Below are 27,267 nucleotides of genomic sequence, written 5' to 3' on the forward strand. Positions count from 1 at the left end.
TCTATCCACGATTGATCTTTTCATAGAAGAGTGACTAAACTCTCTGGAGTATTGGCTAGGGATAGAGATGAAGAGAGTGTGAGGGTGTATTTAGAATAGTAAAGTTTAGGGGGTGAATTAAGCGATAGTAATTGTTTTGTGTTTCATTTCTAATATCCGGCACAGTGTATAATCAAGAATAACCTTCCCTGACTAAATCACTCCACTAGAGAAGGTTGGAAAAAGTAGTGTGTCTTATCTAACTTCCTCGCACCCTCGAAGGTTCAGAGGGAGGGTCATTGAGAAATCAGCATCTGTTCCTGTGGACAATTCAGATAAACAAGGAAAATTAAACTTGGCATATAGGTAGGGAACCTGACACTTGGGTCCCCTTAGCGTCTACACTCTCCAACATTAGTGTGATGTTCCAGGAAACATCTCATTCAGTTTTTCCATCATCAGATACCAGTCTGTCATCACCTTTATGCAGAACATCCTATGTTGGACTGATTTATTATATCTTGTTATATCTCTCTATAATTAATCCCACGAGTCTACGTGTGCTCATCCAACCCGATTGCATTTTACGATGGAGCAATGTATCTTAATATAAAAGTGCCTAGGGGAGCAGTCAGCAGTTCTTTCAACTGTACTTTATTGGATTTTTAAGAATTATTATTTTACAACACCTATGTGAGCAGTTAGCAGTTGTGATCTGGCCTTTGGTACCATCAAAGACTTTTGTTATCTTCTTGAATTGAGCTTCCTGTCTTGTTGCAGTAACCTTATTTAGAAGTAGTAAGGCCAAGTTACAGATATGGAGTAGTTTCCTACCTGTAACTCCAATTCTGTAGTAGGGGTATCTCTGTTATAGTCATAATCTAGTGAATAGTCCCGCTCATGTGCGGGGACCCCGGAGCAATCAAAAATAATCTCTTAAGCTGTCTTCTTTGCAGTCCTGCATAGATACTTAAGAGAAAATTAAAGACAAATAATGCAGCCTATACATGCAAGGCTACACTGTCCAGTACTTCAACTAGAAATGCAAAGGATATTCCACCAATATCACATTTAACCATTCTGCCAAGTTTCACCATAGAGAAAACTTACCCTCTTCACCAAATCCTTGGAATGATAGAGAGGAAGGACAGGACAGACAAGCCCCCATAGGCTGCCATTATGTGGCTTAAAAAGGGATACTGTGCATTTAAGAAAACTTTCCAGAACTCTCTAGGTATCCCAGAATGCACAGCAACTCCCTCCACGTTCAGTTCTTTTTGGAGGTGTATAACGCTAGACCTGTAGCATTCATCATTTCATCCTTTTCTCAACCGGGGAGGAGGGCGGGCGCTTATGACTATAACAGAGATACCCCTACTACAGAACTGGAGTTACAGGTAAGAAACTACTCCTTCTGTAGTAGTGGATCTCTGTGTATAGTCATAATCTAGTGAATAGAATGGCAAACCCATCCAAAAAACAACCCGGCGGCGGAGAAAAAAGGCAACACCACTACTGTGCAAACAGATTTCTCAATGAAGCCTGCCCAACCTGAGCATCTGCTCTGGCATCAGAGTCCAGACAGTAATGCTTAGCAAAGGTATAGACCGACTTCCAAGTGGCAGCCCTGCAGATCTCTGCAATGGGAATATTACGAGGCAAAGCTGTTGTAGCTGCTTTGCCCCTGGTGGAATGAGCCTTAGGCTTACCCCCTAAGGTCTTATTCGCCTTCTGATAATATAGCTGGATACAAGACACAATCCACCTAGAGATAGATTGCTTCGAAGTAGCCAGACCAGTTCTAACCGACCCATAGTTGACAAACAATTGGTCGGATCTACGAATGTCTTTGGTTTTATCCAGATAGAATGTCAACACCCTCCTGACATCCAGGGAATGAAGAGATCTTTGCTGGAGTGGAAGGATTCTGGAAAAAAGTTGGTAAAGTTATAGTCTGATTAACATGAAAATCAGAAATCACCTTGGGAAGGAATTTAGGGTGAGTATGCATTACAACCTTAGAAGCATGTAACAGTATAAGGTTCTTGGCAACACAATGCCTGAATCTCACTCACCCTGCGGGCCGATGTAATGGCCACGAGGAACGCCGCCTTCCAAGATAGGTGCTGCAGCGAAGCCTTGTGAATAGGCTCGAAAGGATCCTTCATCAGCCTGGACAGCACCACATTCAGTTCCCATGCAGGCGAAGGAAGCCGAACAGGAGGGAACACATTCTTTAACCCTTCCAGGAAATCCTTAATCACAGGAATCTGGAAGAAGGAATTCTGCGAAGGGCATTTCCTGTACGCAGTCAATGCAGCCAGATGAACCTTAATGGAATGGATATTTAGTCCAGACTGAGCTAAATGCAGAAGGTATGGAAGGATAACATCCTCCTTGCAGGTCGTCGGATCATAGTTCTTAGACATGCACCAGATGCAGAATCTCTTCCATTTGTAAGCATAAGAGGTCCTAGTAGACGGCCTCTTAGCCTCCTTCAATATGTCCATGCAGTCCTCAGGAAGATTCAAGTGGCCATATTGCACTATCTCAGGAGCCATGCCGCCAAACTCAACGATGAGAGGTTGGTGTGCACCATCTGCCCCCAAACTTCGTGAGAAGGTCCGGCCAACACGGCAGCCACCGATGAGGAAGGATTGACCGGTGAAGCAGGTCCGTGAACCACCACTGCCTGGGCCATTCCGGAGCAATGAGGATCATCCGCGCCCGGGACTGGGCCAGCTTGATGAGCACCGACGGAATCAGGGGAATGGGTGGAAAAGCGTACAGAAAGCTGTTTCGACCAGCCGATCCATAACATGTTCCCAAGGGTCCCCGGCTGGTAATACCTCGAGGCGAAGTCACGGCATTTGCTGTTTTCGGCGGTGGCGAACAGAACTATGTCTGGAGTGCCCCACATGGCAAAGACGTCGCTGAGCACCTCGTCGTTTATGACCCACTCGTGGTTTTCCTGAAGCAGTCTGCTGAGGGCGTCCGCCTGAGCATTCTGCACACCGGGCAGATGATTCGCCGTTATCATCAGTCCTCTGGCCAGCAGCCAGTGCCAGATCGCCTGCGCTTCCTGTGACAGTGTGCGCGATCTTGAGCCCCCCTGCTTGTTGAGGTAATACATCGTGGTCCTATTGTCCGTCTGTACAAGCAAGGAGTTGGTCTGGAAGGACAGATGAAAGACCTTCAGTGCCAAGTGAACCGCTCTGAGTTCCAGGAAATTGATGTGATACGTGGACTCCGCCGGAGAGCACGTTCCCTGGATCTGTAGATGGACGGAATGCGCTCCCCAGCCCAGAAGAGACGCATCCGTCACGATAGTCTGAGTGGGAATGTCCTTGTGGAAAGGAACCCCTCTGAGGAGATTCTCTGCCGAGCACCACCATCTCAGGGATTGTTGGGCGTGAAGAGACAACTGGGTCCGGTCGTCCCAACACCCTTTCCTCTGGTCCCACTGATCCTCCAAGCATTCCTGTAGCGGCCTCATGTGTAGGCGACCGTGCGGAGTGAGGAAGATACAAGAGGCCATCGATCCCAGTAGAGAAGACACCGTCCTCACTGTTGTAGATGGAGCAGCTATGATAGCCTGAGCCTTCCGAAGGATGGATCGGCGTCTCTCCTCCAAAGGAGACACGCTTGCCGACAACGTATTGATGGAGGCTCCCAAGTACTGCAGGCACTGTACAGGAATCGGGACAGACTTGGACAGATTTATGTGCAACCCCAGCCTCCACCTTCATGCGGGCCATTTCCTTGTCCGCATGCTTTCCAAAAAGGGTCTCACCCGAGAAGGGTAGATTGGCAACTCTCTGCTGCGCCTCGGGCTTCAAGGACGTCAGACGCAGCCAGGCGTGGCGCCGCAGGTTGACCCCATGGCAGTACCCATGCGCTGCCAGGAGGGAGGCATCCGCAGCCAAACTGATCACCCGGTTGGAGACCATCAGTCCTTCATTAAGGATTTCTTGGAAATCCTCCCTGTTCTCCCGGGGAAGGAGTTCCATGAACCGTGTAAGGGACTCCCAGAGGGACCGATCATAACGTCCCAGCAAGGCCGAGGCACTTGCGGCCTTCATAGACGTGGAATCCGTCCCGCAGACCTTCCTGCCTGCCGAATCCATCCAGCGGCTCTCCTTATCAGGAGGCACTGTCGATGACGGAGTGGTGGCGTGTTGCTTCCTCGCCGCCGTCACAATCACTGAGTCCGGTGCAGGGTCCAAGCGCAGAAACGCCGGATCTGAGTCAGGGGCCCGATATATTTCTTGTGCAGCCTGGAAGGCGCTAATTTCGTAACCGCCGGGGTGAGGAAGAGCTCCATGGCGGGTTCAACCAGCCCAGGTACCAACGGCAACAAGGGGCGAGACAACTGCTTCTTCTGCAGGGTCTCGAAGATGACGGATGTCGAGGGCGTGGGCACCATGAGTGTGATGCCCAGCTTTGCCGCACCTCGCAGCAACACCTCCTGGAAGGAGACAATGTCGTCCGAGGGGATTCCGACAGGGTGGGAGAGTAGTCCCTGGCACTGGACGAATCCGTGTGGCGGGATCCCGACCTGTCCCTCCTACGGCGCCGCCTGGACCTTGTGGACAAGCGACGGCGACTCCTGGATCTATCCCTCCGTCTTGAGCGAGACCTGACTTCCGCGGCCTCGGACGTTCAGCGGGCCGGAAAGGAGGGCGCTTTGGTGGCCGAACCGGGAGCCTAGGTTGCGGAGGCCCCGTAGGTGGCGTCGGCAATCGAGGTAGCGAGGCCGACCGTGGCGGAGCCGGTGGAAGAGGGCGGTGAGGAGGAACCGGCAGTGGAGGCGTAGGAGGTTGTGGAGGAGGAGTCGGGGTACGCGGAGGAGGACCCACGGGCAAAGGAGGAGCTGTAGGGGACCTCAGTTTGGGGGGTGAGTAGACTTGAGAGTACTCCGAGCCCGGAGACTGGCCCACTCTCCTTTTCTTCTTCTTCTGTCCAGAGGGGGGCAATCTTGAGGCCCTACCACTCGTAGAAGAGCGATGGCGACGCCGCGACCGTCTGCTCGCTGAAGCCGAAGACTCTTTCCTGGTCCTAGAATGTCTAGGCTCCCTCCTCGACGCTGAGCGTCCTCTCGACGTCGACGAGCATCTCCATGACGTCGACGAGCGTTGTCTCGACGTCGACAAGCGTCTGCTCGGCGTTGATGGTCGTCGCTTCGACGTCGATGGTCGTTGCTTCGACATCGATGGTAGATGCCTCGACGGCGAGCGTCTTCTCGACGACGATCTCCTCGGCGTCGACGACCTCCGTCTCGACGCTGATCTTCATCTTGACGTCGCTGATTTACGTGTTGACGGTGACCGGCGGTGTCGCCTCGACGGCGAGCGCTGGTGTCTCAACCCCTTTCGACGTCGAACATGGCTCGACGACGAGTCAGTCCTCGACGTCGTTCTCGTCGGAGATCTCGACGTCAGTCCCCTCGACGTCGAACGTCGACGGCGCTTCGACCCAGAGCCCTGGGGAGACGGGGAACAGACTGTGGTCATTCCTTTCGACGCCGACGTCGAGGCCATCGACTTTGACGGAGACAGGTGGCGTTTTCTGGCCTTTTCCTTCCTGGGGAGCTCCCCAGAGGCCAGCGCACGGGCAGAGGAAGGAGCCCCTTCATGTCCAGACCCACCTTGTCCTTGCTGCCTTCTCTGCTCCAACCCTTGGAGCCTGGTCTTCTCCCTGTCCTTCAGGGTCCTTTTAGGGAACTGCAGAGAGACATCACACTCCTCAGGGAAGGGATATGAGTAGAAGGCAGACACAGGATGCAAACCCTGTGAGGATCTGATTTTGCCTTTTTCCTAGAGCACTCAGGGCATTTATCAAATAAAGCAGGCATATTTGATAAAAAAGCAGTCAAAAACAGCAGAGAAACTCCAGCAAAGGTGAGAAAAGGCAAAACACATCGAGTGAACACACTCTAACACTTTAAAAGTGCAAAACATTGTAGAAAAAAAAACAAAAAAGGGAGAGCTCAATGCTCCAGGGTTCGGCTAGCAGGAGCCGGAAAAAGAACTGAAAGTGGAGGGAGTTGCTGTGTATTCTGGGATACCTAGAGAGTTCTGGAAAGTTTTCTTAAAGGCAAGGTATCCCTTTTTAAGCCACATAATGGCAGCCTATGGGGGCTTGTCTGTCCTGTCCTTCCTCTCTACCATTCCAAGGATTTGGTGTAGAGGGGAAGTTTTCTCTATGGTGAAACTTGTCCGACTGGTTACATTTGATATTGGTGGAATATCCGTTGCATTTCTAGTTGAAGCACTGGACAGTGTAGCCTTGCATGTATAGGCTGCATTATTTGTCTTTAATTTTCTCTTAAGTGTCTATGCAGGACTGCAAAGAAGACAGCTTAAGAGATTATTTTTTATTGCTCCGGGGTCCCCGCACATGAGTGGGACTATTCACTAGATTATGACTATACACAGAGATCCCGTACTACAGAACTAATTATATCCTCTTCTGTTACCCCAAAATGTATTTGACAGTTTCCAAATGATCAAGACTGCTCTATAGAGATAGGTCACATCGTGGAATATGTTGTAAGATGCTGTGCTTTGGCCTCTGAGTCCCATACTTAAAGAAGGGTGCTTGTAATTTGGGTGTAATAGAGTCTCTGTGGTCTACTTGGTTTCGGAGCCATGTAACATCTCGCAAAGTTTACCCGTAAATGCTTGGTCCACGAGGGGTCAATGTTTACAAGTTTCTTTAAGTGGAAACTCTGCAAGTAACCTTCCCTGGGCCAATTAGTAGTAGTTACCTCTATCGTCGAAATCCAGGCCATACCTCTACTTGAAAGCTTTAAGAAGACTTGTGGATAGTATTGGCTGCTTGCTCTGCCAATAATTATTTCCTTGAATTGAATCAGGAGCACTTGGAAGTGTACAGAAATAAGCAAATAATGCTCACTGTAATAGCTGTACTCCTGCCTAACCAGGAGATGTGTGTGTGTGTTCCCACCTCAGCAAGTCGTTCCTTATTTCCTGGAAAAGTGGCATTAAATTGGCTTGACAGAGTTTGTGCACTCAGGATTCTAATGGTTACCCCTAGTTATTGCAAATAACTTTCCGATATTTTAAAGGATACTGAGGATTTTAGAATCTCTCTTGCTACCTTCTCCAAAGTAATCAGCACCAAAATCAACTTCTTTGTAGAGATTCTATAACCTAACACTCCTTTAAATTCAGCCAAGATGAACATGAGAGTTTAAATGGATATAAAGTATGTTATTGTTAACGTTATGTCATCTGAAAACAGATGTATGATGACCCTGCTCTCCAAGAGACAATTAATTTAATTAGTGTGGAGTTACACATGGCCATCATCAGTGGTTGGACAGCCATTACAAAAATAGGTCTGGGCATCATACATAACTGTACTGCTCCTCTGATTAAAACAAACCAGTTGTATTGTACCAGTGCACTGGTATGTTAGGCCTAGGTTGATGAAAGGATGCCATGACCATTTTTATGAAGAATTCTCCCAAGTCAAATTTCTCCATGGCTACACACAAAGGATCAACATAGCCAGTCAAAATCTTTCATTTGTTTGTAATCAACAAGACGAGCAAGTGTTCCACTTTTTAAAATTGAAAGGAGCATGCAGAATTTCTCAGCAGGCATGTAATACTTCTAATGGCATAGTACCAGCACTTGTTAGTACCAGCACTTCTCAGTACCAAAAGGGTATTCTGCGATATTAAAGTACCTGATATTCTAGGTTTACATTCCAAGCACTGCCGCTTTTACTCCGCGCTAAAATTTGTGATCCTCTTTAAGGCCGGTACCGCCACTTCAGAACTTTTACTTTTTCTCCCAGTTATGCAATTGTATGGAAAAGAAAAGGCCACAAAGATTGGCTCGTAAAGGCATGTAAACCAGCAAGTCTGTAAGAGAAAGGATGGAGAGGCGACTGGCTTGATGGGTCTGGACGGGAGACCTCCAACCTCCAACCTATCAGGTAAAAAGATTTCGGTGAGGAATACCTGACAGCCACTTGATGGCATGACACCAGCAAAGCTTTACTCATATTCATTCGGTATAAAGCAACCAAAAAAAACAATGCAATAAAGAATTAAAGGTATAACAATTTCCATGTTAGATGAAATAGAAAAAGTAATGAATAAATAAAACATACATGAGACAAATTAAAATGTGGGGATCAGGAACTATTGAAATGTCCCTACTTGTACATAAACGTTTGAAACTCCGTTTTTTCTGGTGGTCCAAAAGGCTCCAACAAATGTTTGGGACCCAATTCAAGGGTTCAGGTTTCAAAAAGGATTTCCACAATTCCAACACTAGAGCAATATGTTTAGTTACAACCTGATTCCTGGCATTCTTTTGCAACAATATCGTCTCACTGGGTCCATGTGGCCCAATTCAGCAGAGAGGTTTCACGGACACAAGTAGATAAAATGTCCATTTACTTTTCTTCTCTGAGATAATTGCAGTTTCCTCGGTCTCCAGCACATTCTGAAGTTCTACAGGGTACCACGACACCACTGCCAGAACTCTTGCTTTGTCCTGAACGCTAGCACCATTATACCAGGCGAAACGTTTTGTGATAAGAGAATCCAGTGCAGACAGACAGAGCCCTCTTTTCCGTACTCAGGCAGGCATCTTGCAGAGGTGTAAGCAGGAAGTGTTCTTATTTTCATCTGTTTGAGGCAGCGCCCTCCTGACAGTGTGTCAAGCAAGGGAATTTAAAGGACAAAGTCAGTCTGTGATGGGGACCCACCACAATTTTTCCTGGTAACATTTTCAGCTAAGTGTACCAGTTCCTGTTTCTGGCCTACGGTTTCTGGAAAAGGCAAAACACATTGCAGAGTCCACTTTACCACACAAAAGCAAAATGGCAGCACCCTAGTTTCCATTCGTACCTCCCTCTTTACCTAAAACGTTCCCAAGTCAAGCTAATGCTAAAAGAAAACATCTACCTCTCAGACCCATCTGTGCTTTCGTCCCTGATATGGGCAGCTCCACACCCCCCAAGGCAGATTTTCCTTCACTAAAGAAACTTTGTGCTGTGGGGTTAGTTTCTCAGGGATGTGTTAACTGATGGTGTGAAAATTCCTTCCATTTCTGAATAGGCTGACTGACCTTGTCTTTGAGGTTTAGCAAATGAACACCTCTACCCTTTTTAGGGCTCGTACTCCTCCCCACTGTAAGTGGGGGAGGAGTTTCGAGATCCTAATGTTATAAGAAAAAAAAGAAGAAGTATCCTTAGGGCCTTGGCGAGAGGAATTCCAGACATTCCTTAGCGTTTTCTGTCATCTGGCCAGTGATTCGTCTTCCTTGTGTTTTCGTTTTAATAGGCTTGAAGTGATAGGGTAAATGTAGTTTTGTTCCGCCATTTTGGGCATATTTCGTACGTGCTCGCGCCAAGAAGTACATAAATTATAATTAGGAGCTGTCAGCGTGCCTCCGTTAGTGAATCCAGATGGCCGGGCGCGTTCACAATTCTGCAGCTCTCAGCGCGCAGCTTCCTGAGAGGACCGTGATAACATCCCCATGGTAAACTTGAGCTACATTTCCCAAGTTTGTCGTGGACTGCGAGAGGTAACTACGTCGAAACAAAAGGAGCCGAGCACCCTTGGCGCCCAGGCGTAGGCGCATGCCTCCTTAAGGAGCTAGCTGGCTCAGGATACGGAGCCCGACCCTTAGAGTGAAAACCTTGCCGGCGCTATTCCTCCAGACATGGGTCGACGTATCCCAGGCACGAGCAGACACCGTCGTGTGTGGACATGCCGGACGTCGTCTTTGATGCTGGTCGTGCTCTTCATCTTGCAAGAACTACCGGGTGCAAGAACAGGTAAGGAGATTTTTTTCTCATAACTCTCGCGCCGGCCTGAACCTATCCGTCACGAAATAAATGTAGCGATTGGAGAGGGGCCATTGGGAAAAGGAAGGAATGCGAGCAACTCTAGAAATGTCGATTTGCACCTATTGGGTGTCTACCAATAAGCGCTGTGAAGTGGCTGCTAGGTGATATAAAACATAAATATTAATACAATGTCGCAATCATATAAGGAATCCATCTGGGCTGAGCACCGGTAATAAACCTCATCCAAAGTTTGAAATCTTGGCGGGATTTGCTCAGCCTTTCATCCGTCCAACGTTGATAAAGTGTGTACCGCTGCCATGGGTATTTGGCACCTGTAGTTTACAGTGAATCGAAATACGATCTCAACAGTGACAGGCTCTGTGGAAACACCACCGTTTTACCAAGGTCCACACACGTTTCAGACACAAGTGCAAGGTCACTAACACACGAAATCACACACTTTCAGTGCCACAAACCATGCAATCTATACAAAAATATAAACAGTGCCAGCAACCGCTACATGTATACATACACACGTGCAGCGCTACCAACCCCACCATCTTCTCAGACAAATGCGCAGTGCCACCCACACTGGACGCACCTTTGTAGTTGCACCAACCGCGCAGGCTTGCCAGACACACACCAGCAGTGCAGCCAACCTTGGAGCTACCCAGAAACACATGCAGCGCTACTGAGGCTGCGCGGCTTACACGAGCGCTGATACCAATCGTGCCAGTTACGTTTTACAGACACGTGTGCAGTGCCACTTACCTCTGCTGCGAGATTTACGTAGGCCCTCAATGGCACCTGTTCCACAAACTTAATAGGCCCACTTTAACCTCTGCACCAACTATGTCAGTTTTACAGCTCACATGTTGAGTGCCAACAGCCCTGTCTTACAGACTCACACCTGCAGTGGCACATATACACACAGTCGTGCAGTGCCATTAACCTGAAAGTTCCACAGTGCACACATTCAGTGCCTCGTAAGATTTACACACACAACCCAAGCCCAACAGTCTTTAGACGCACACGCAGTGCCTCTAACCTTGCAAGATGTACACAATTTAATTTACTCTGATTTTCTCGCGTTCACACCTGTGCAGCGCTAGTAACGCTTTGATTTTACGACGAACTCGTGCTTTATGAACGTGTCTTCATATTCACAGGGACGGGTGCGGTGCCACGTAGAACGTGAGCTATGCAGACATAAGTGCAGTGCCACCAACCTTGCAAGGTTTAAGACACACGTGCTTGCAGCGCCACAAGGCTTCAAACGTGCAGACTTTACAAATGCATACAGTCGCAGGGCCGCCATACACTTCCAGTTTTACAGACCCGCGTGCAGTACCACCACCACTAGCACTACCACTACCGGTACCACCACCAGTACTACCACTACCATTACCACCACCAGCAGTACTACCACTACCAGTACCACCACCAGTACCACCACTACCAGTACCACCACTACCAGTACTACCACTACCAGTACTACCACCACCAGTACTACCATTACCAGTACCACCACCTCCAGTACTACCAGTAACACCACCACCAGTACTACCACTACCAATACCACCACCACCACCACCACCAGTACTACCACTACCAGTACTACCAGTACCACTACCACCACCACCAGTACCACCATCACCAGTACTACCACCACCAGTACTACCAGTACCACCACCACCACCAGTACTACCACCACCAGTACCACCACCACCACCAGTACTACCAGTACTACAGGCACCAGTACTACCACTACCACCACCACCAGTACTACCAGTACCACGACCACCAGTACTACCACTACCAGTACTACCACTACCAATACCACTACCACCACCAGTACTACCACCACCAGTACCACCACCACCAGTACCACCACCACCAGTACTACCACTACCAGTACTACGGCCAGCAGTACCACCACCACCAATGCTACTGCTCACCACCAGCCATCAGTGCACAATTTCTACAGGCAGTCACGGCCACCAGTACATGCATCGATTGTTACACATCCACAATTAAGTATTGTAGCAATCTCAGTATGGTACACTTTAGTTTTAAACATATTCATGTAAAAACACAGCATGCCACCATTGCTACAATTATAATCTAACACACATAATTCCACTACACACCACATTAACACACTCCATAACACTTAGCAAAAATACATTACCATTTACAATGCCATTAGCTCAAACTCAAATAAATCCGAGCCCGATTGCATTTCTAATGCTTGTTCTGGTTAGTCATGAAAAGTGACTGATGTGTCAGCATTAGGAGAACTGCTAAAAAATGCGAGAAGCCTTTATCTGAATACTACTGTAAAGTTTGAAAGGCACTAGTATATCATTAAAACATTGATAAACACTACTGATCAAGTAAGTACCAACCATTTTGAACCATAGTCCAAATGGCACTGAGCAGGTTAGTGAGGTGAGCTAGCCCGGCACTCATTCAGGGAATGACTAACCCAGGGAACCCTGAAAAGAGAGTGACCAAATTGTGTGTTTTAGAGCTCATTTCTCAAGTAATTTGGAAAAAATGGTAGGGTTTTCATGAAAATTCTCAATGGCTACTCTAAAAATTACCAAATTCATGAACGTTTTCATGCTCTGGCTAACCATCCTCAGTGATGTTTAACAAGTCACTCATTCTAAAGAACATTTTGAAAAGAAATTGGGCCATACCGGATATTTACTTAGCACGTAATCCTGCGGAATCTCCCTAAATTTCAGCTGTAACAAGAGTTACAACTAGAAATATTGTAAGCTTTCTGCGACAAGTAAATTAAAATCATTCTTCATTTGATGGAACTACCTTATTTTTCTTTAATGAGCATATTCCATATTTTGATGTAGTCTCTGTACCTGCATCACCCAAAGCTTTAAAGCCATCATGATCAAGCCCAAGTTAAAAGTCTTTGATACACACCTAAAGGGTCACCGATGATACTGTCTGCCCTGTGGTTGCGGGAACCTCAAATGACTGACCGTTTGAGAGGTACTTAAAATTACCTGTCCTTGATAGATTATAGAAAAAAATACAGAGGGCCAGTAACATTGCAAAAGACTGATGTGATGGCGCTCTTCCATTGGTGACCAGAGACCCCTGATCGCCATATTGTCCAGCTGCCCCCCCCAACCCACAGATGAAGCTTATATCACCAGTGTAAGCTTTGGCCGGGGTAAAGAGAACGGTCTGCCGCATGCCAGGTAGACATACACCATCCACTACCGAAGACCCTGGGCAGCTACATACGAAATGTGGAGGGTGTCCAAAACGCAACCTGAGTGAAGGGCATATGGAAGGAGAAGGTTCCACTAAAGAGTCTGGTTGTGACAATGGGCATGAAGCATCAGCAGGATGGATGAGACCATAACCCTAAGAGGCCTCAGAGCCATCAAGGACAAAACAAGTGCTGACTCCCAAAACACTGGGATCATACTCTGAATGTTGTGGAATCATTGTTAAGGTGTTAAGGTCTTTGAATACAACATGTTCTGGATGGCCCCTATAAAAGAAATGCTCTGCACAGACTGAAGGTCGGATTTTTGTTAACGGATAGAGAACCCCAAGGTGGTCAGCAACAAAACTGCCCCCTGTAGTTTTTCCAAGTTTAACTGAGGTGAACTTGCTTTCAGGAACCAGTCATTGAGATACAGAAATATGTGCCTCAAACACCTGCAAAGACGAGCCATGAATACTGACATGATCTTTGGAAAGATCTCTGGAAAATGTCTTCTGCCACGTGCCATCCTCAGCTATCAGCCAGAGGAGACACTGAAATGGATTGGAGGTAGCAGGACAAAAGGAGGGGGGCTTTTTCATCTGAAGGTGGTCATGACCATTACCATCATCCATGCCCTTGGAACCATGAAAGGACTTAGCTGGCTGCTGGACAGGCTGCACGGGTTGCCTCTGACAGCAAGCAAGGCCACTTGAGGATCCACGACATTTTCAATATTGCTGGTGGATCTGGCAAGGGGAGGAAATTAGTTCCAGAGAACGAGTAATAGCTCTGCTATCTTTGAAACAGTGCACTGCTGGATCCACATTTTCACCGACTAGCCCTATCCCATCAAAGGGTAAATCCAAAAAAGAAGCTTGGATGTCGCCAGGAAACACATAGGAGCACTTCCAAGTATGTTGTCAGGTTATGACAATAATCACATAGCCACGGCAACATAGTCCATAGTGCCCATTCTGGACCTCAAAATATGTCTTGCAGCATCCTGATATCCTGTATGGTTTAGGGGTAGGAGAAACCTGAAATTTCTTGCAAGACAGGCACAATCTCACCTGCCGTATCTCGGAAGTCATGGGTGTAGCAACCCACAAGGCACACAGCATTTAATGATTGGAGTGGAATGCAAGCCAAAGCGTATACATAGCTTACTGCCCATGGAGCCACTTTTCTTGCACTCCCTATCTAGTGGCGTAGTTGAGAAATTCGTTTAGATTACCATTACTTGTATAGGCTTAAACTGTAAGGTTCTAGGTAGTTGGATGCTGTGTCAAAAAGGTCAGATCTCTTTGTGCATGCCTGTGTCACTGAGCAATGGGGCAACTCACTGCAGGTCTGGGAAAGGTCTGGACAAGACTACCTTAACTGACTCAATCAAAAAGTTGTTAAATGAAAGCAGGGGTTCCATATTCAAAGGCCCAAGCAGAAACATTGTGTTAAAACATTTCGTCTTAGTCGCCACAGTGGGGCACTGTAGATTCAACACATCTGTGGTTGCAAAAGAGGCACTTTATTCAGTTGGGCCACCTAGAAAGCGAATTCAGTTTAGTTTCTGGTGCCACTGGCATTTTGCTGTTCAAGTTATAAGCCAGCAAAAGCGCAATGAGGGGGGTCAAGGTGTCTGCCTTCTCATTGCAGTCTTCATTATGAGAAACATGGTCACAGTCCTTGAAGGCCTCCGGAATCCGAGCCATCCATACTTCTGATAGATTGCGTTCGGGGATAGGAAGAGAGTCATCCTCAAGATGAGATTGTACCTTGGTAATCTCACGGTGTGACACGGGAGGTTCGCTAGCCGATTTTGGCTCCAGATCTGCCAATGGAGTTAGAAAGGAATCTGGATCCTGCAGAGAGATGGGCTGTTGCCAGAAGTAAAAGACCTGGTGGAGGCAATAGTAAATTGATGAGGCATGGCCCAGTGCTGGAGGTGGAACAGGCAGAGATCAAATATGGTCGACTGACGCCAGGGATAGACCCACCAACGAAAGACCTGTGATGCAGCACGATTTTAAAAATCATAATACACGATATGTTTAAACACAAAAGACACAAAAAATTAAGGTACACATTGCACACGTTAGACACAGTGACACATGAAACTGAGACAAGAGTAGTAGAAGCAATGTAAAAGCATGATTTAAAAGGTGAAGATGAAGAAATCACACACAAAGTAATACTAATACATATAAACGAAGCTGCACTAATGATTTTCTTATGCACATGTTGCTTATTAACATATACTGATGAAACTATGATGCTAAGTAAAATGGCCTAGTTTGTTTTGATGCATTCTGTCAATGTGCACTAGTTAGAAAAGTTGGTGCAAAAGTGTGTAGCAATGAAATACAAGCTTGATATTTTGCAACATTATACTAGAGACTCAATAGGTTATAAAATATTAAAAACGAAGTTTGTAGAATGAAATTTGAAAAGCGTGCATTTATGTGTAGAAAGTGAAAAATTGCAGTAGTAGGCTATTTATAACGTTAGCCATGTCAATGTAATAACAATTTGCAAAAGTTTGATGCATTCTTTATTTGAATTGATTTAATTTCATTATATTGAAGTAAAGTCAGAACTCATTTTGTTTAAATGTGCGATGCTAACTTAAAGGTCTTCTTCAAAATGCTTTTCCTCTAATGCTGACCTTTCCCCTGATTTAATACAATGGATTGTTTCTCTACCAGTGAAATGTTACTTATTTATCTTATACATGTCTACACTTTGACCTTCCTGAATGTATCTTCAATATGTACCGTGAAATGTTCCTGTGGGAATAGAATTTCAGCTATTGCGATCGACAGACTACATTGTATCTTTATTTATTGATACTAGCTTATGATGACACTCAATCTTTCGTTTCTGATGACTAGCATGGGAAACCATCTCGATATTTCAAATGACTTAGGTGGTACAATGCGACCATGGTCTTGTGGTGGTCTCTCGATGGTGGTGTGATCCTGTCTCATTAAACAATCAATCAGGTGGCTTGTAGAGCGCAACTACTCACCCGTAAGGGTCTCAAGAGGCTTGGGGGGTGAACTGCTGGTCTGTCGAAGGCGCTGTATATCAGTCAAAGAGCCAAGTCTGGAGAGCCTTCCTGAATTGAGGGCATGACAGTGATTACCTGAGGTCGAGAGGGAGGGTAATCCAGGTCTTTGCTGCTAGGTAGGCGAAAGATCTTCCTCCGGTTGTGGTCTTGCAGATATGTGGGATGGTAGCCAGGGCCAGTTCGGCAGAGGAGAGATCTCTGGTGGGTGCATGGAATATGAGGTGATAGTTAAGGTATGCAGGTCCCACATTGTGTAGGGCTTTGTAGGTGTGTGTGAGGAGCTTGAAGGTGATTCTTTTGTTGACTGGGAGCCAGTGGAGATCTCACAGGTGTCTGGTGAACTGGCTGCGGCGGGGGATGTTGAGGATAAGTCTGGCTGAGGCGCTCTCAATGTTCTGCAGTTTCTTGAGGAGATTCTGGGTGATGCAGGCGAAGGGTGTGTTGCCGTATTCGATTCTGTTGCTAATGAGTGCGTGGGTGACCGTCTTTCTGGACTTGGTGGGGATCCACTTGAAGATCTTTCAGAGCAGGCATATGGAAACAGGATGATAAGACAGCCTTGATTTGGCGGCTCATGGTGAGTGGGAGTCCAGGATGATGCCAAAGTTTTGTGCGTGGTTTGTGGGTGTGGGAGAGTTCCAAGTGCTGCAGGCTATCAGGAGTCGCCCCAGATGGAGAGGGTGGAGCCTATAATGTGGACTTCGATCTTCTCTGAGTTGAGCTTGAGACAGCTGTTCTTCATTCAGGTGGCGACAGCCTTCATCCCATCATGAAAGTTGTTCTTGGTGACTGTGGGTTCGTTAGTGAGGAAGACAATTAACTAGGGTGCCGTTGGCGTAGGTGATGATGTTGAGTCCATGGTTCCGGATGATGGATGTGAGCGGCGCCATGTATATGCTGAAGAGAGTGTGGCTCAGGGAGGAGCCTTGAGGCACTCCGCAGTTGATCTCTGTGGGTTCAGAGTGGAACAGTGGTAGTCGGCCGGTAAGGAAGGAGTGGATCCATTCCAGGGCTTTGTTGCGGATGCCGTCGCTGTAGAGTGTTGTGCATAGGGTGCGGTGACAGACAGTATTGAATGTGGCCGAGAGGTCCGGGAGGATGATGGCTGCAGTTTCGCTGTGGTTGAGGAGGGTGCGGACGCCATCTGTGGCAGCGACAAGGGCGGTCTCTGTGCTGTGGTTGCTTTGGAAGCCGGATTGAAAGCGGTCCAGGATGTGGTTCACTTTGGTGAACTCGGAGAGTTGGGCATTAATGGCCTTCTCACTGACTTTGGCTGAAGGGGAGATGAGAGATAGGTCTGAAGTTCTTGAGGTCTATCAGGTCAGCAGAAGTTTTCTTCTGCAAGGGATTGATCTCTGCATGTTTCCAGCCTTCCAGGAAGGTGGCGGAGTTGATGGTGCGGCAGAGTTACGGGCCGATGGTGGTGCTGGCTCTGTTGAAGATGAGGTGCAGGCAGGAGTCTGAGAGTGCTCCGGAATGAATGCTATTCATGATCTTGAGGGTGTCATGAGGGGTGAGGGGAGTTCAGTTGAGTACGGTCTGTTGGGGTACGATATCATTAGGTGCAATGGTTGCGGGTTAATCCCCATCTCATTGGGACTAACTTACAAATCTTATAAAAGAAGAAACCCCAAAGGAGGGGCAACCCCATACTTTTCTTTTTTTTTTCTCTGCGAGAGAGGATACTATGCTGATCATTTTGTGACAAACTTTTCTCCGACTTGGGCTGCCAGGATTGATGCTACAGTCAGTAGCTGATGGACTGAGACGTCGTTGCCGAACCATTTCAGATTTTTCCATTTTCCCTATTTCTTTTTTATGCTTATAGAATCATCCTTAATGGACTCTAAACTGAACATCCCCCATCTTTCTAGGATCTGAGATGTTAGGCAACGGATTATCCTTCTGCCTTAATTGTGGTAGGAGTCCATAATCATTGACAGCCACAAAGTTACAGACACCTGCTCAAATGCTTGGCACTGTTATAAAAACTGTTCTATTCTTGACTGAACTTCTTAAGAAATTGCTTGTGCTTATGAATTTTGCATCTTTAATACAATAATCAAATTAATCAAATGTCTGAACCTATTATTAAGACCTGTTGATTCTTCCAATTGGACTGTGACTAATGATTTAAATGCCCTGTTGGAGCTCTGACTTCTCATGTTTTATGTTGCTATCGCAGAGCTTTTAGTTTGCATAATCCTCACTCGGCTTAACTTCTTTAGGAGGTCGGGTTTCCAACTTGCTATTCTTTATTTCTACAGTATAGTCTTAAGAGCGGCGTACCTAAATTTGATTTCAAACTTGTGAGTTGGCAGTCGATCAATGATCCTCATTGGACAGCTAATGTGGAGTTGGTCACCTTAATTTCTCCCTTCCTACCGGCAGAGAAAGATTAATCATTTGATCATTGCCTTTGTGGTAAATTAAATTGATTCAGCTTGTCTAGCCGTAATGGGCCCGGTACGGTTAGAGGAGTAAGAAATTAATAAAATTAAGTTATGCACGCTTTACGCTGCAACAAATCCTAGAAGACTCAACACATTTTTGAGACCTCAAGGGGTCCTTCTGGGAGTGGAACCATTTTGTAAAGTTGAAGCATGGTCTCCTTCAAAGCCAGCACCTGCTGTGGAATTGACAATGGCCTGGAAAATTTGGGGTGCATCAGCTACATAACTCAAATTCGGTCTAAATCAGACTTGAAGCTAGGTCGGCCCCTACTGTGCTGACAGTGGGACTTCCCCAGAAGGCAGCGCAAAAATCAGGAGCTTGGCTGGATTATTTTTTTTTTCATTTGAACTTGTACTTTGTTTTAGTCTTTGACTTAAACGAAGATGGTGAGCGGGACTAGGAATGACTTCAAGACTTGGAACAAGCCCAGTCATGCTTCTTGTGTTTGATGACAAAAATTTGGCCTCACGCTCATGGCTTCTGAATGCATCAGGAGAATTTGTTGCAGGTCTTGAATGGTGTTTGGTGCTCAGGTACAACAGAAATATGCAATGTGCACCCATGACCTTTATTTGCTTGCGATAGGTGCGGCACAGCTTTCATATTTTCATTTTGGGGGGAGACATCCCTGCACACTGTCTAAAATGCTTTCTAAAAACGTGGCAAAGGAATAGAAAATGGTAGGAGAGAATCTCTGAGTCTTCATTAAAGGACGCAAAAACAAAAAAGAAATTGACATTATTGGTGGCGCTTATATCCAGCTCCATACTAAGGTGGGACAAAGTCAGGTTGAAAGAAGATGGTGCCACAAGCCAGCACAAAGGAGCCGTTTTCCAGATACATTCTGTAACCTGGCAGGATTCACAAAGTGAGGAATCTATGATTATAAGTATCCATCAGAAAGTGAAACACCTATCTTTTATGACAAACAATGAATTATTTCAACTCTTTTTGGATTATGTTTTAGTACGATGGGCTGTGTTTCCTGCTCTGAACAAAAGCACTTTCTCCAATCTATCCATTAGTTATACTGACATCATCTTGGTGAAATGTTCGCTTTTCTGGTGCAGCAAATCAAAAGTTAACAGGTAAAATGTGAATTGTGCCAGAAAGACAGCTTGACTACTTTTGAGGTAGAGATACTTTTTTTGTTGCCATCTACCTGTGATGCAATAAATGAATTATGTGGAAAACTAATAACAATGCAGAAAACAACTAGGCCGCAGAACTGACAATTCTAGCAGCTCTGATTCTAAGACCTTAACTGTAACCCTTTTAAACACTTAACATAATTTTTATCTCGCCATTCCCATTTTCATCAATGAGTTTTGAATTGTATATATTGAATACATTTTCATTATAAGTACCTTTGTCTCAACATTCCTTCTACTAACTCCTTACTGTATATATTCCGCACGTTGTTTCCTGTGCCTGCAGCAATCGTAAAGGGCAAAACAAAACTGCATTACTAAGGAATACCATATTGATTCTTTGGCTAACCTCTCCATGAGAAGGTGGGTGGCTGGGGCACACACAGCCTCATATCTCCTCTTCTGCAACACAACTGCCAAGGCTCACTTTAAAGTATTGACCAATCACTGCACAGGTAAAATATTTTTCAAAAGTACATTTCCATTTCTCCCATCAAAAAACTAAAAAGGGACTGCATTTCTATTTCAGATAGGCAGCCAAGAAGGTAGCATACTCACCCCAGTCACCTTCATTTTACCAAATGCCAAATAGGATTACTAGCTTTTCTTTTGGCCTCGATGACACCAGAAACGTTAGAAACTTCACTAAGTCAAGAGCAATAGTCTTGGTTGGGTTTCAATTTACCCAATTTCAAAAGGAACATGCCTTACATCAATGCCTAGTCTTTAGGCAATATACCCCATTCCCAAGTAACCAATAGCAGGAACCGGCCAATGAAGCAGAGTTCAGAAGCGGAGAAGAGCCCTCCATTTCATGCTCCTTGTCTGTTCTCTGTTGCACTTCATTAACACAGCCTTTTGTACTGGGGTATCTGGTGTAACTTTTTAGAACTAGGGGGAATGACATAATGGTGAAAGTTACAAACAGCGATTATGGTATCTCACAAGTACTGCTTCTCCTTTACATACACTGTGACCCAGTGAAGACTTGAATATTTCCTATATAGCCTGGAAGGGAACACTAGAAGCACAACACGGTATATAACTATGTGATAACAAGCCTAGCACTCATTTTGTGAGAGCACCACTCAAACTGAAAGTATTGAATATTTAGGAAGGTGTTGTTGGCTACAAATAAACCATTAATCTGTGTTCGTGTCTCTCTGATAAGATCCAAAGGAAGCTTATTAAAAAGGTTCCAGTAGCCATACATCATAAGTCCGCAAATGTGGAACTCTTGGCAATACATCAGCATGTCTTTCAGTGCTCAGTCCTACAGACCAGTTCAAGGAAGAAGTCAAAGTGCCAAATACAGAAACGTCATCATAATATTGCAACAAGTTGTTCTGATCCAAGCCAAATTGACATTCATGAAAACAATTTGGCTGGGGATCAAACTTATATGTTCACGTCACCACATATTTGTTTTCATACACCATTCCTTGACTGTTTCTTACCTGTTTTGCATAAGTTCTGCAACAAGCTTCATAATTGGAGTTGTGCATGCAGGTTCCCCATACCATAATTCAATTGCTCTCTGTAGAATGGGAAGGTATGATGTGTATCTTGGATAGATTCATAGTTAAGGAATTTAAAGCAGAAAGTCAGAGATGAATTAGTCAAGCTAACAAACATTGAGAACCTACAATAAAGAGCACTAAGATTTACTACATACCAAAAAGAGGCACCACTTCAGACCCTGATGCCTACATATCAATTTCAACGCTTGCTCACAGGATAAGCATGCCTGAGAAAAAGGTACAACTCTACTAAACAGGTTATCATTTGCACCACACACAGCTAAATGCAGTGAGACACTAGGTCCCACAGCACGCTTGAAGCTACGGATATAATGGCTCTTATACTTGTCCTTAGAGTACTCATAATCCACTGTTTGCCTTCAAATACTGATGATCTAAATAACCTAGTATCTGAATGGTCCCTAAAAATTATAGTGTCTAAAAGAAGAGCACAGCTACTCTGGCTATTACACCATCAAGTGTTCAAGAGGAGCCCTACAGCAATCAATGCATGACAAATTTGTCTTTTTTTTTTATCTCAATACAGAAATAAATGCACGTTTCCATTGCCACTCGAAATAACTTAAGCAAGAACAATGGTAGTCAAAACCACTCTGCAATTTTTCAGTGCAAAATATGCCTCCGAGCGGGAAATCCCAGAAAACATTCTAAAAAAGACAAGTAGCCGCCCTGCTCTCCAAACCTGGCACCTAATTCATGTTGCAGTCGTACCTCATTTTCAGAATTTCCTGCTCAGGAGATCAACGCATGGAACTGAGGGCCTTTAACCTGGATTCAGGTACTTTAACAACCAGTATAGCTCTCAGCAGCGGGCTGTAAGTGTATAATATTGAAGGTTTGGAATATTTGAAAGTTAAGGTAATTAAAGTGTAGGTAGAGTGCTGTTTATTAATTATTAATTGATGAAATACAGTAGGAATGGTAATTTAGCTGGGTGCATGTAATTGTAAATGCTGTGTCTGTGCTGTATATTTTTGTGTATATAATTTAAAGCACTTTGTATGTGCAAGACCCATGTGCATCCTTTCCACACAAAGTTTTATTTCGTATGTAAATAGCTATTTTAAATTGCAGACGATTTGAAAAGCATATACAAACATTTATTGAGTTGTCCATTCAGAGGATGGAGTGGCTTGGTATTTGGATTAATCTGATACTATATAATCAAATGTAAATTTTAGATGGAATGACCATTATGTGCTCTTGCCTCTCCTACAGATGAGCACTATATTATTATGCTATTACGGTTAATGTTTGGTTGTAAACAAGTTGCACAATCATAGTGGAAAAGATATTGCTTGTTTCAATAGAGATTTTTTTAATGGTGGCACAGGTATGATTTACGTTTCAAATTAATATGACAGCGGTTTAAGTCAAGGGCAAGATAGTGCTGTTGTAGGGCGCTTTAAGATCCGAGTGAAATTTCCCGATTCATGCCCTTATATAGGTACAATTCACATTGCCCTTATATAGGCATAGAAATCATAACCATATTTAGACATAGCTCATGCAGTCCAAATACAGGCATGGCTACTTCCACTCGTTCCAAAAAGCCACAACGATTTCTTGGAAAACTCAGCTTAAGCAGTCAGGGACATCCCCTTGCTTGAATATTGATTTGTCCAAGAATTCATGGAGTTTTCAAAGAACTACCATTCCCTTGGGGTTCTTTGATGACGTTATTATGCCCGACTTTCCGTCAAACTAGGCACCTTTAAGGTATAAATATGCCTACACTTGCTCTAGCAAAGACATGGTTGTTTGGAGCAGCTCGACTATCTACTTGCCCGACCCAGCTCGCTACAGCAAGTGCCCGAAGAAAGCCGACCCTCCAGCTGACACACTGATCGAGAGGCTGCCTGTCATGTTCCGAGGTGCAGGACGATGTTCCGAGGCGCAGAACGATACCAGCCCGCCACAAACTACACTTCCCGGCATGCAGTGCGTACGCCACGCATGAACGTGAGCGGCGCGCGCATACCGGGAAATAAAGGGCAGAGTCGGACGGCGGTTAGACGCCGATAATTCCGTCTATGCGGTGGCGTTTTCCTGGATTCCGAGGCTGAGCGGTATGAGCGGCTGTGGTTCCCTAGAGCAACAGAACCGTGAGTAATCAGGTGCTGTGCGGTGTGGGGCGTTGGTAGTCTCGATCCCAACGACACACCCACAGCCTGTTTAGTTCCTGGAGTTTCACTCGGAGGAGTGACACTCGGAAGTCCAAGGACTTCAAAGACATTGTTTTCGTCTAGGGGATTGATGTGTGGTCGTTCTGGAAATAAGGCCATCAGCTTGTTTGAGCCATACTGAGACCCCCTAATAACTTTGTACATATATTGTAAATACGTGCATTCAGGCACAGTAACGATAGGACTCACCGGAACTCTATTGAGCCTCATTATTGTGATTCCTCACATGGCACTATCACTTCTACATGTGGGGAGCGCTAACTAAAGAAGAGAGAGTTACAGAGTGAGTTAACTCTGTGAAGCAGCTGCAAAGATTGTCCTGTTATTGGGCAGTGTTCATACTTGTTTTCTTTATCCCGTTCTAAACAGGAGGCAGGAGGGGTAGTGAACGCCAAAGAGGGGAACTGTGATAACACCCATGTAATGACTTACAAGCATTGTTCAGGGTAGGTGTGTAACCACTATAGAGCACAACGCAAGTTTGTTCATACACTCTGAACCGGAGAGAATTGAATCTTGTTTATATTTGTTTTCACAGTTGGGCACAGTTCTGCACACCCTACCCTACCCCTGTCTCCATTGGATTAAGGCATTGTGTATTTTCCTTTACAGGTAAAGAGTGGGGGAGAGCAGTAGAAGGGTTGTGGGTTGAGAAAAGTAGGACACTGTTGTAGGTCAGGGAGGTAGGGTGTTCTAATAGCGTGTTCTTTGTCGTTACAGATCTCCCTCCCTGCTGTTCCCTTCCTTTCCCGCGCCCCGCTGTATCACCTTAGTTGTTCGTGTTTTATCTCGGAGCGCCGGGGTTGTTCAGTGGGGCCGGGAATAGGACTCTCATCACAGCCCCGAGGAAGAGAAGAGCCGAGCTTGATAGAATTATCGGCCCACGGATTTTGCCTCCTCTTGGCTGTGTTGGGAGTCAACCATGACTACCTTAGAGGACGTCATGGCTGCTTTGGCCTTAGTGCAGGTAGAGCTGGCAGCATCCAATAGAGAGGTGGCGGCGGCAAGGGCTGAAAACGCCCAGCTGCGAGCCAGGTTTGACAGATTGCCCTCTACTACCACCACAACAGGGGCTTCTAGTAGCACTGCCCCTACCACGTCTGTGGTGGTAGAGATGCCCGCACAGATCCCTCTTGCACCACCAGAACGATATTACGGGGACATAAAAAAGATTCAAGTGTTTATGACACAGGTACAGATGCACTTTATGTGCAAACCCAAGATGTTTTCTACACACCAAGCGAGGGTAGCTTTCCTTATCTCGTATCTAGGGGGGGAAGCTGCTCAGTGGGCGGTGCCCATAGTAAAAAGGGATGACCCTCTTCTGTACCACTGGGACAATTTTAAAGAGGAGTTTGAAAAAACCTTCGACAGGAGGGCAGAGACCCTCACGGCAGACAGAGAGTTGTTGAAGCTAAGACAGGGAGATGCAGATCTGGTCACATATCTCAACAACTTCCGGAGACTCGTGGCCGAAACTGATTGTCCAGAAGCAAAAAGAACAGCCTTGTTCTATCAAGGACTGAACGAAGACATGAAGGACGTATTAGCCCAAATAGATCCCCAGCCTCGCACATGTTCTGCTTTAATTGACCTTACCTTACGCTTAGACCATCGCATGAAGGAAAGAAAAGGAGAGTCTAAGAAAAAGGATAAAGCAGTGATGCCGTATGAGCAAGCAAGTAGCAGTGACAAGCCGGCTCCTGCTCCTGATGCAATGGAAATAGGAGCAGTGAGAGCCTCCCTCACCACCAGCGAAAGAGAACACAGACGCAAACAAGGACTTTGTCTCTATTGTGGGAAAAAAGGCCATTTCCTACGCGAGTGCCCGGTTAAGCCAAAACTCAATCGAATTCGGGGAGGACAGAGTCTTGCAGGAGCAGCCGCAAAGGAGTCGGAAAACTACACGGCTTGAAGGTGAACGAAGGGAAACCCTCAAGCGTCCACATCATCCCTTCACTTACCCCGGGTACGATGGACGAGCAGAACCACCTTTTTTTTAAAATGTCCTTGCGCATAAACAACAACCCCCAAGAAGTGCAAGTGATGATTGATTCTGGGGCTACAGGCTGTTTTATGGACTGTTCTATGGCCCGTCGTTTGGGAGTGAAACTGGTCTCTAAGGACAGACCCGAAACGGTCTACGCTGTGGATGGCAACGAACTGCAAGCAGGCCCAATCACCTACCAAACGAGGGAATATGAAGCTGTTTGTTCTCCGTCCCATCATGAACGTCTGGTCTTCAACATCATTGAAGCCCCACAATATGGAATCATCCTAGGTCTCCCATGGCTGCAAAAACATGACCCTGACATAAGGTGGAAAACCAAATCGATCCAGTTCCTTTCAAGTTATTGCCAAGACCACTGTTTCTCAAGGAGAAGGAATCCGGCTAATGCTGCAGAGCCTACGTACGCTATAGCCACCGCAGCAGAAAAAGATGTCACGCTGCCTTCATGTTACGATGAGTATAGGGCGGTATTCAGTGATAAAGAGGCGGAGGTGCTGCCACCACACCGAACTTATGACTGCCGCATTGACCTCATCCCCGGTTCTGAAATCCCAAACGGGAGGATTTATGCCCTGACACTTCCTGAAACAGACACGTTACGTGAATACTTGGACAAATACTTGGCCTTAGGCTACATCCGACCATCCAGATCCCCTGCAGCATCTCCTCTATTCTTCATTCCCAAGGCAAACGGTGAAAAAAGGTGCTGCATAGACTACAGGGCGTTAAACGCCATTACCGTGAAGAACCAGTATCCGTTGCCTTTGATCCCGGTGTTGCTGGAACAGGTAAGGGAGGCACGAATCTACACAAAGCTGGATTTACGCGGAGCCTATCACCTCGTTCGCATCAGACGGGGTGATGAGTGGAAAACAGCATTCAAAACGCGGTACGGACTTTATGAGTACTTGGTGATGCCCTTTGGGCTCTGTAATGCCCCGGCAGCTTTTCAGTTTTTTCTGAATGAGGTTCTTCGTGAATACCTAGACCGCCATGTGGTCGTCTATATAGATGACATCCTCATTTATTCAAATTCAACCGAAGAACACATTACGCACGTAAAAACAGTGTTGCGAGCGCTACAAGAGCATCACCTCTTTTGCAAGATCACCAAATGTGAATTCCATGTCACCATGGTGGAGTTTCTAGGTGTTATGCTTACTCCTTCAGGACAGGTGATGGCAGAGAGGAAGGTCCAAGCGATTGTGGAGTGGCCCCGCCCCTCCAATGTCAAAGACATTCAGAGTCTGTTGGGGTTCGCCAACTTCTACAGGCGATTCATATCGGGCTTCTCTGGAATGGTGTCACCACTCACGAAGCTGACGAGAAAGAACATCCCATTCAAGTGGGATGAAGAAGCCCAACAAGCCTTTGACGCTCTCAAAACAGCCTTCTCCACCGCTCCTGGATTGACGCATGCCGATCCGGACATCCCGTTCATCGTAGAGGCGGATGCCTCTGAAATAGCACTGGGGGCAGTGCTATCCCACAAAGATAAAACAACCAGCACCCTGCATCCGATTGCATACATGTCAAGGAAGCTCAGCTCTGCGGAAATCAATTACACCATCGCGGAGAAGGAGCTGCTTGCCATTCGAGACGCCTTTATGGAATGGCGACACTGGTTAATGGGGGCTCGTCACCAGATCACGGTTTATACGGACCATCGAAACCTTCAGTTTCTACGGGCCGCCAGACATCTTTCTCCCAGACAATTAAGATGGATGATGTTTTTTGAGGAGTTTCGTTTTGTGGTTACGTTCAGGCCTGGTACCAACAACAGGAAGGCGGATGCTC

At 46.0% G+C, this 27,267-nt stretch overlaps 1 protein-coding gene across 2 annotated transcripts in view; it reads right to left on the bottom strand.

The window, feature by feature from the left end:
- RANBP17 (RAN binding protein 17) overlaps positions 1–27,267 on the bottom strand; it is a 1,522,743-nt gene that overhangs the window by 401,989 nt on the left and 1,093,487 nt on the right. For both annotated transcript variants that reach the window (XM_078653359.1, XM_078653358.1), the window contains exon 21: positions 21,190–21,297. In XM_078653359.1, coding sequence (XP_078509485.1) covers positions 21,190–21,297 — 108 coding nt within the window. The remainder of the gene's footprint in view (positions 1–21,189; positions 21,298–27,267) is intronic.

The sequence above is a fragment of the Lissotriton helveticus genome, chromosome 7 (assembly GCF_964261635.1).
Source record: "Lissotriton helveticus chromosome 7, aLisHel1.1, whole genome shotgun sequence".
Taxonomy (NCBI): Eukaryota; Metazoa; Chordata; class Amphibia; order Caudata; family Salamandridae; genus Lissotriton; species Lissotriton helveticus.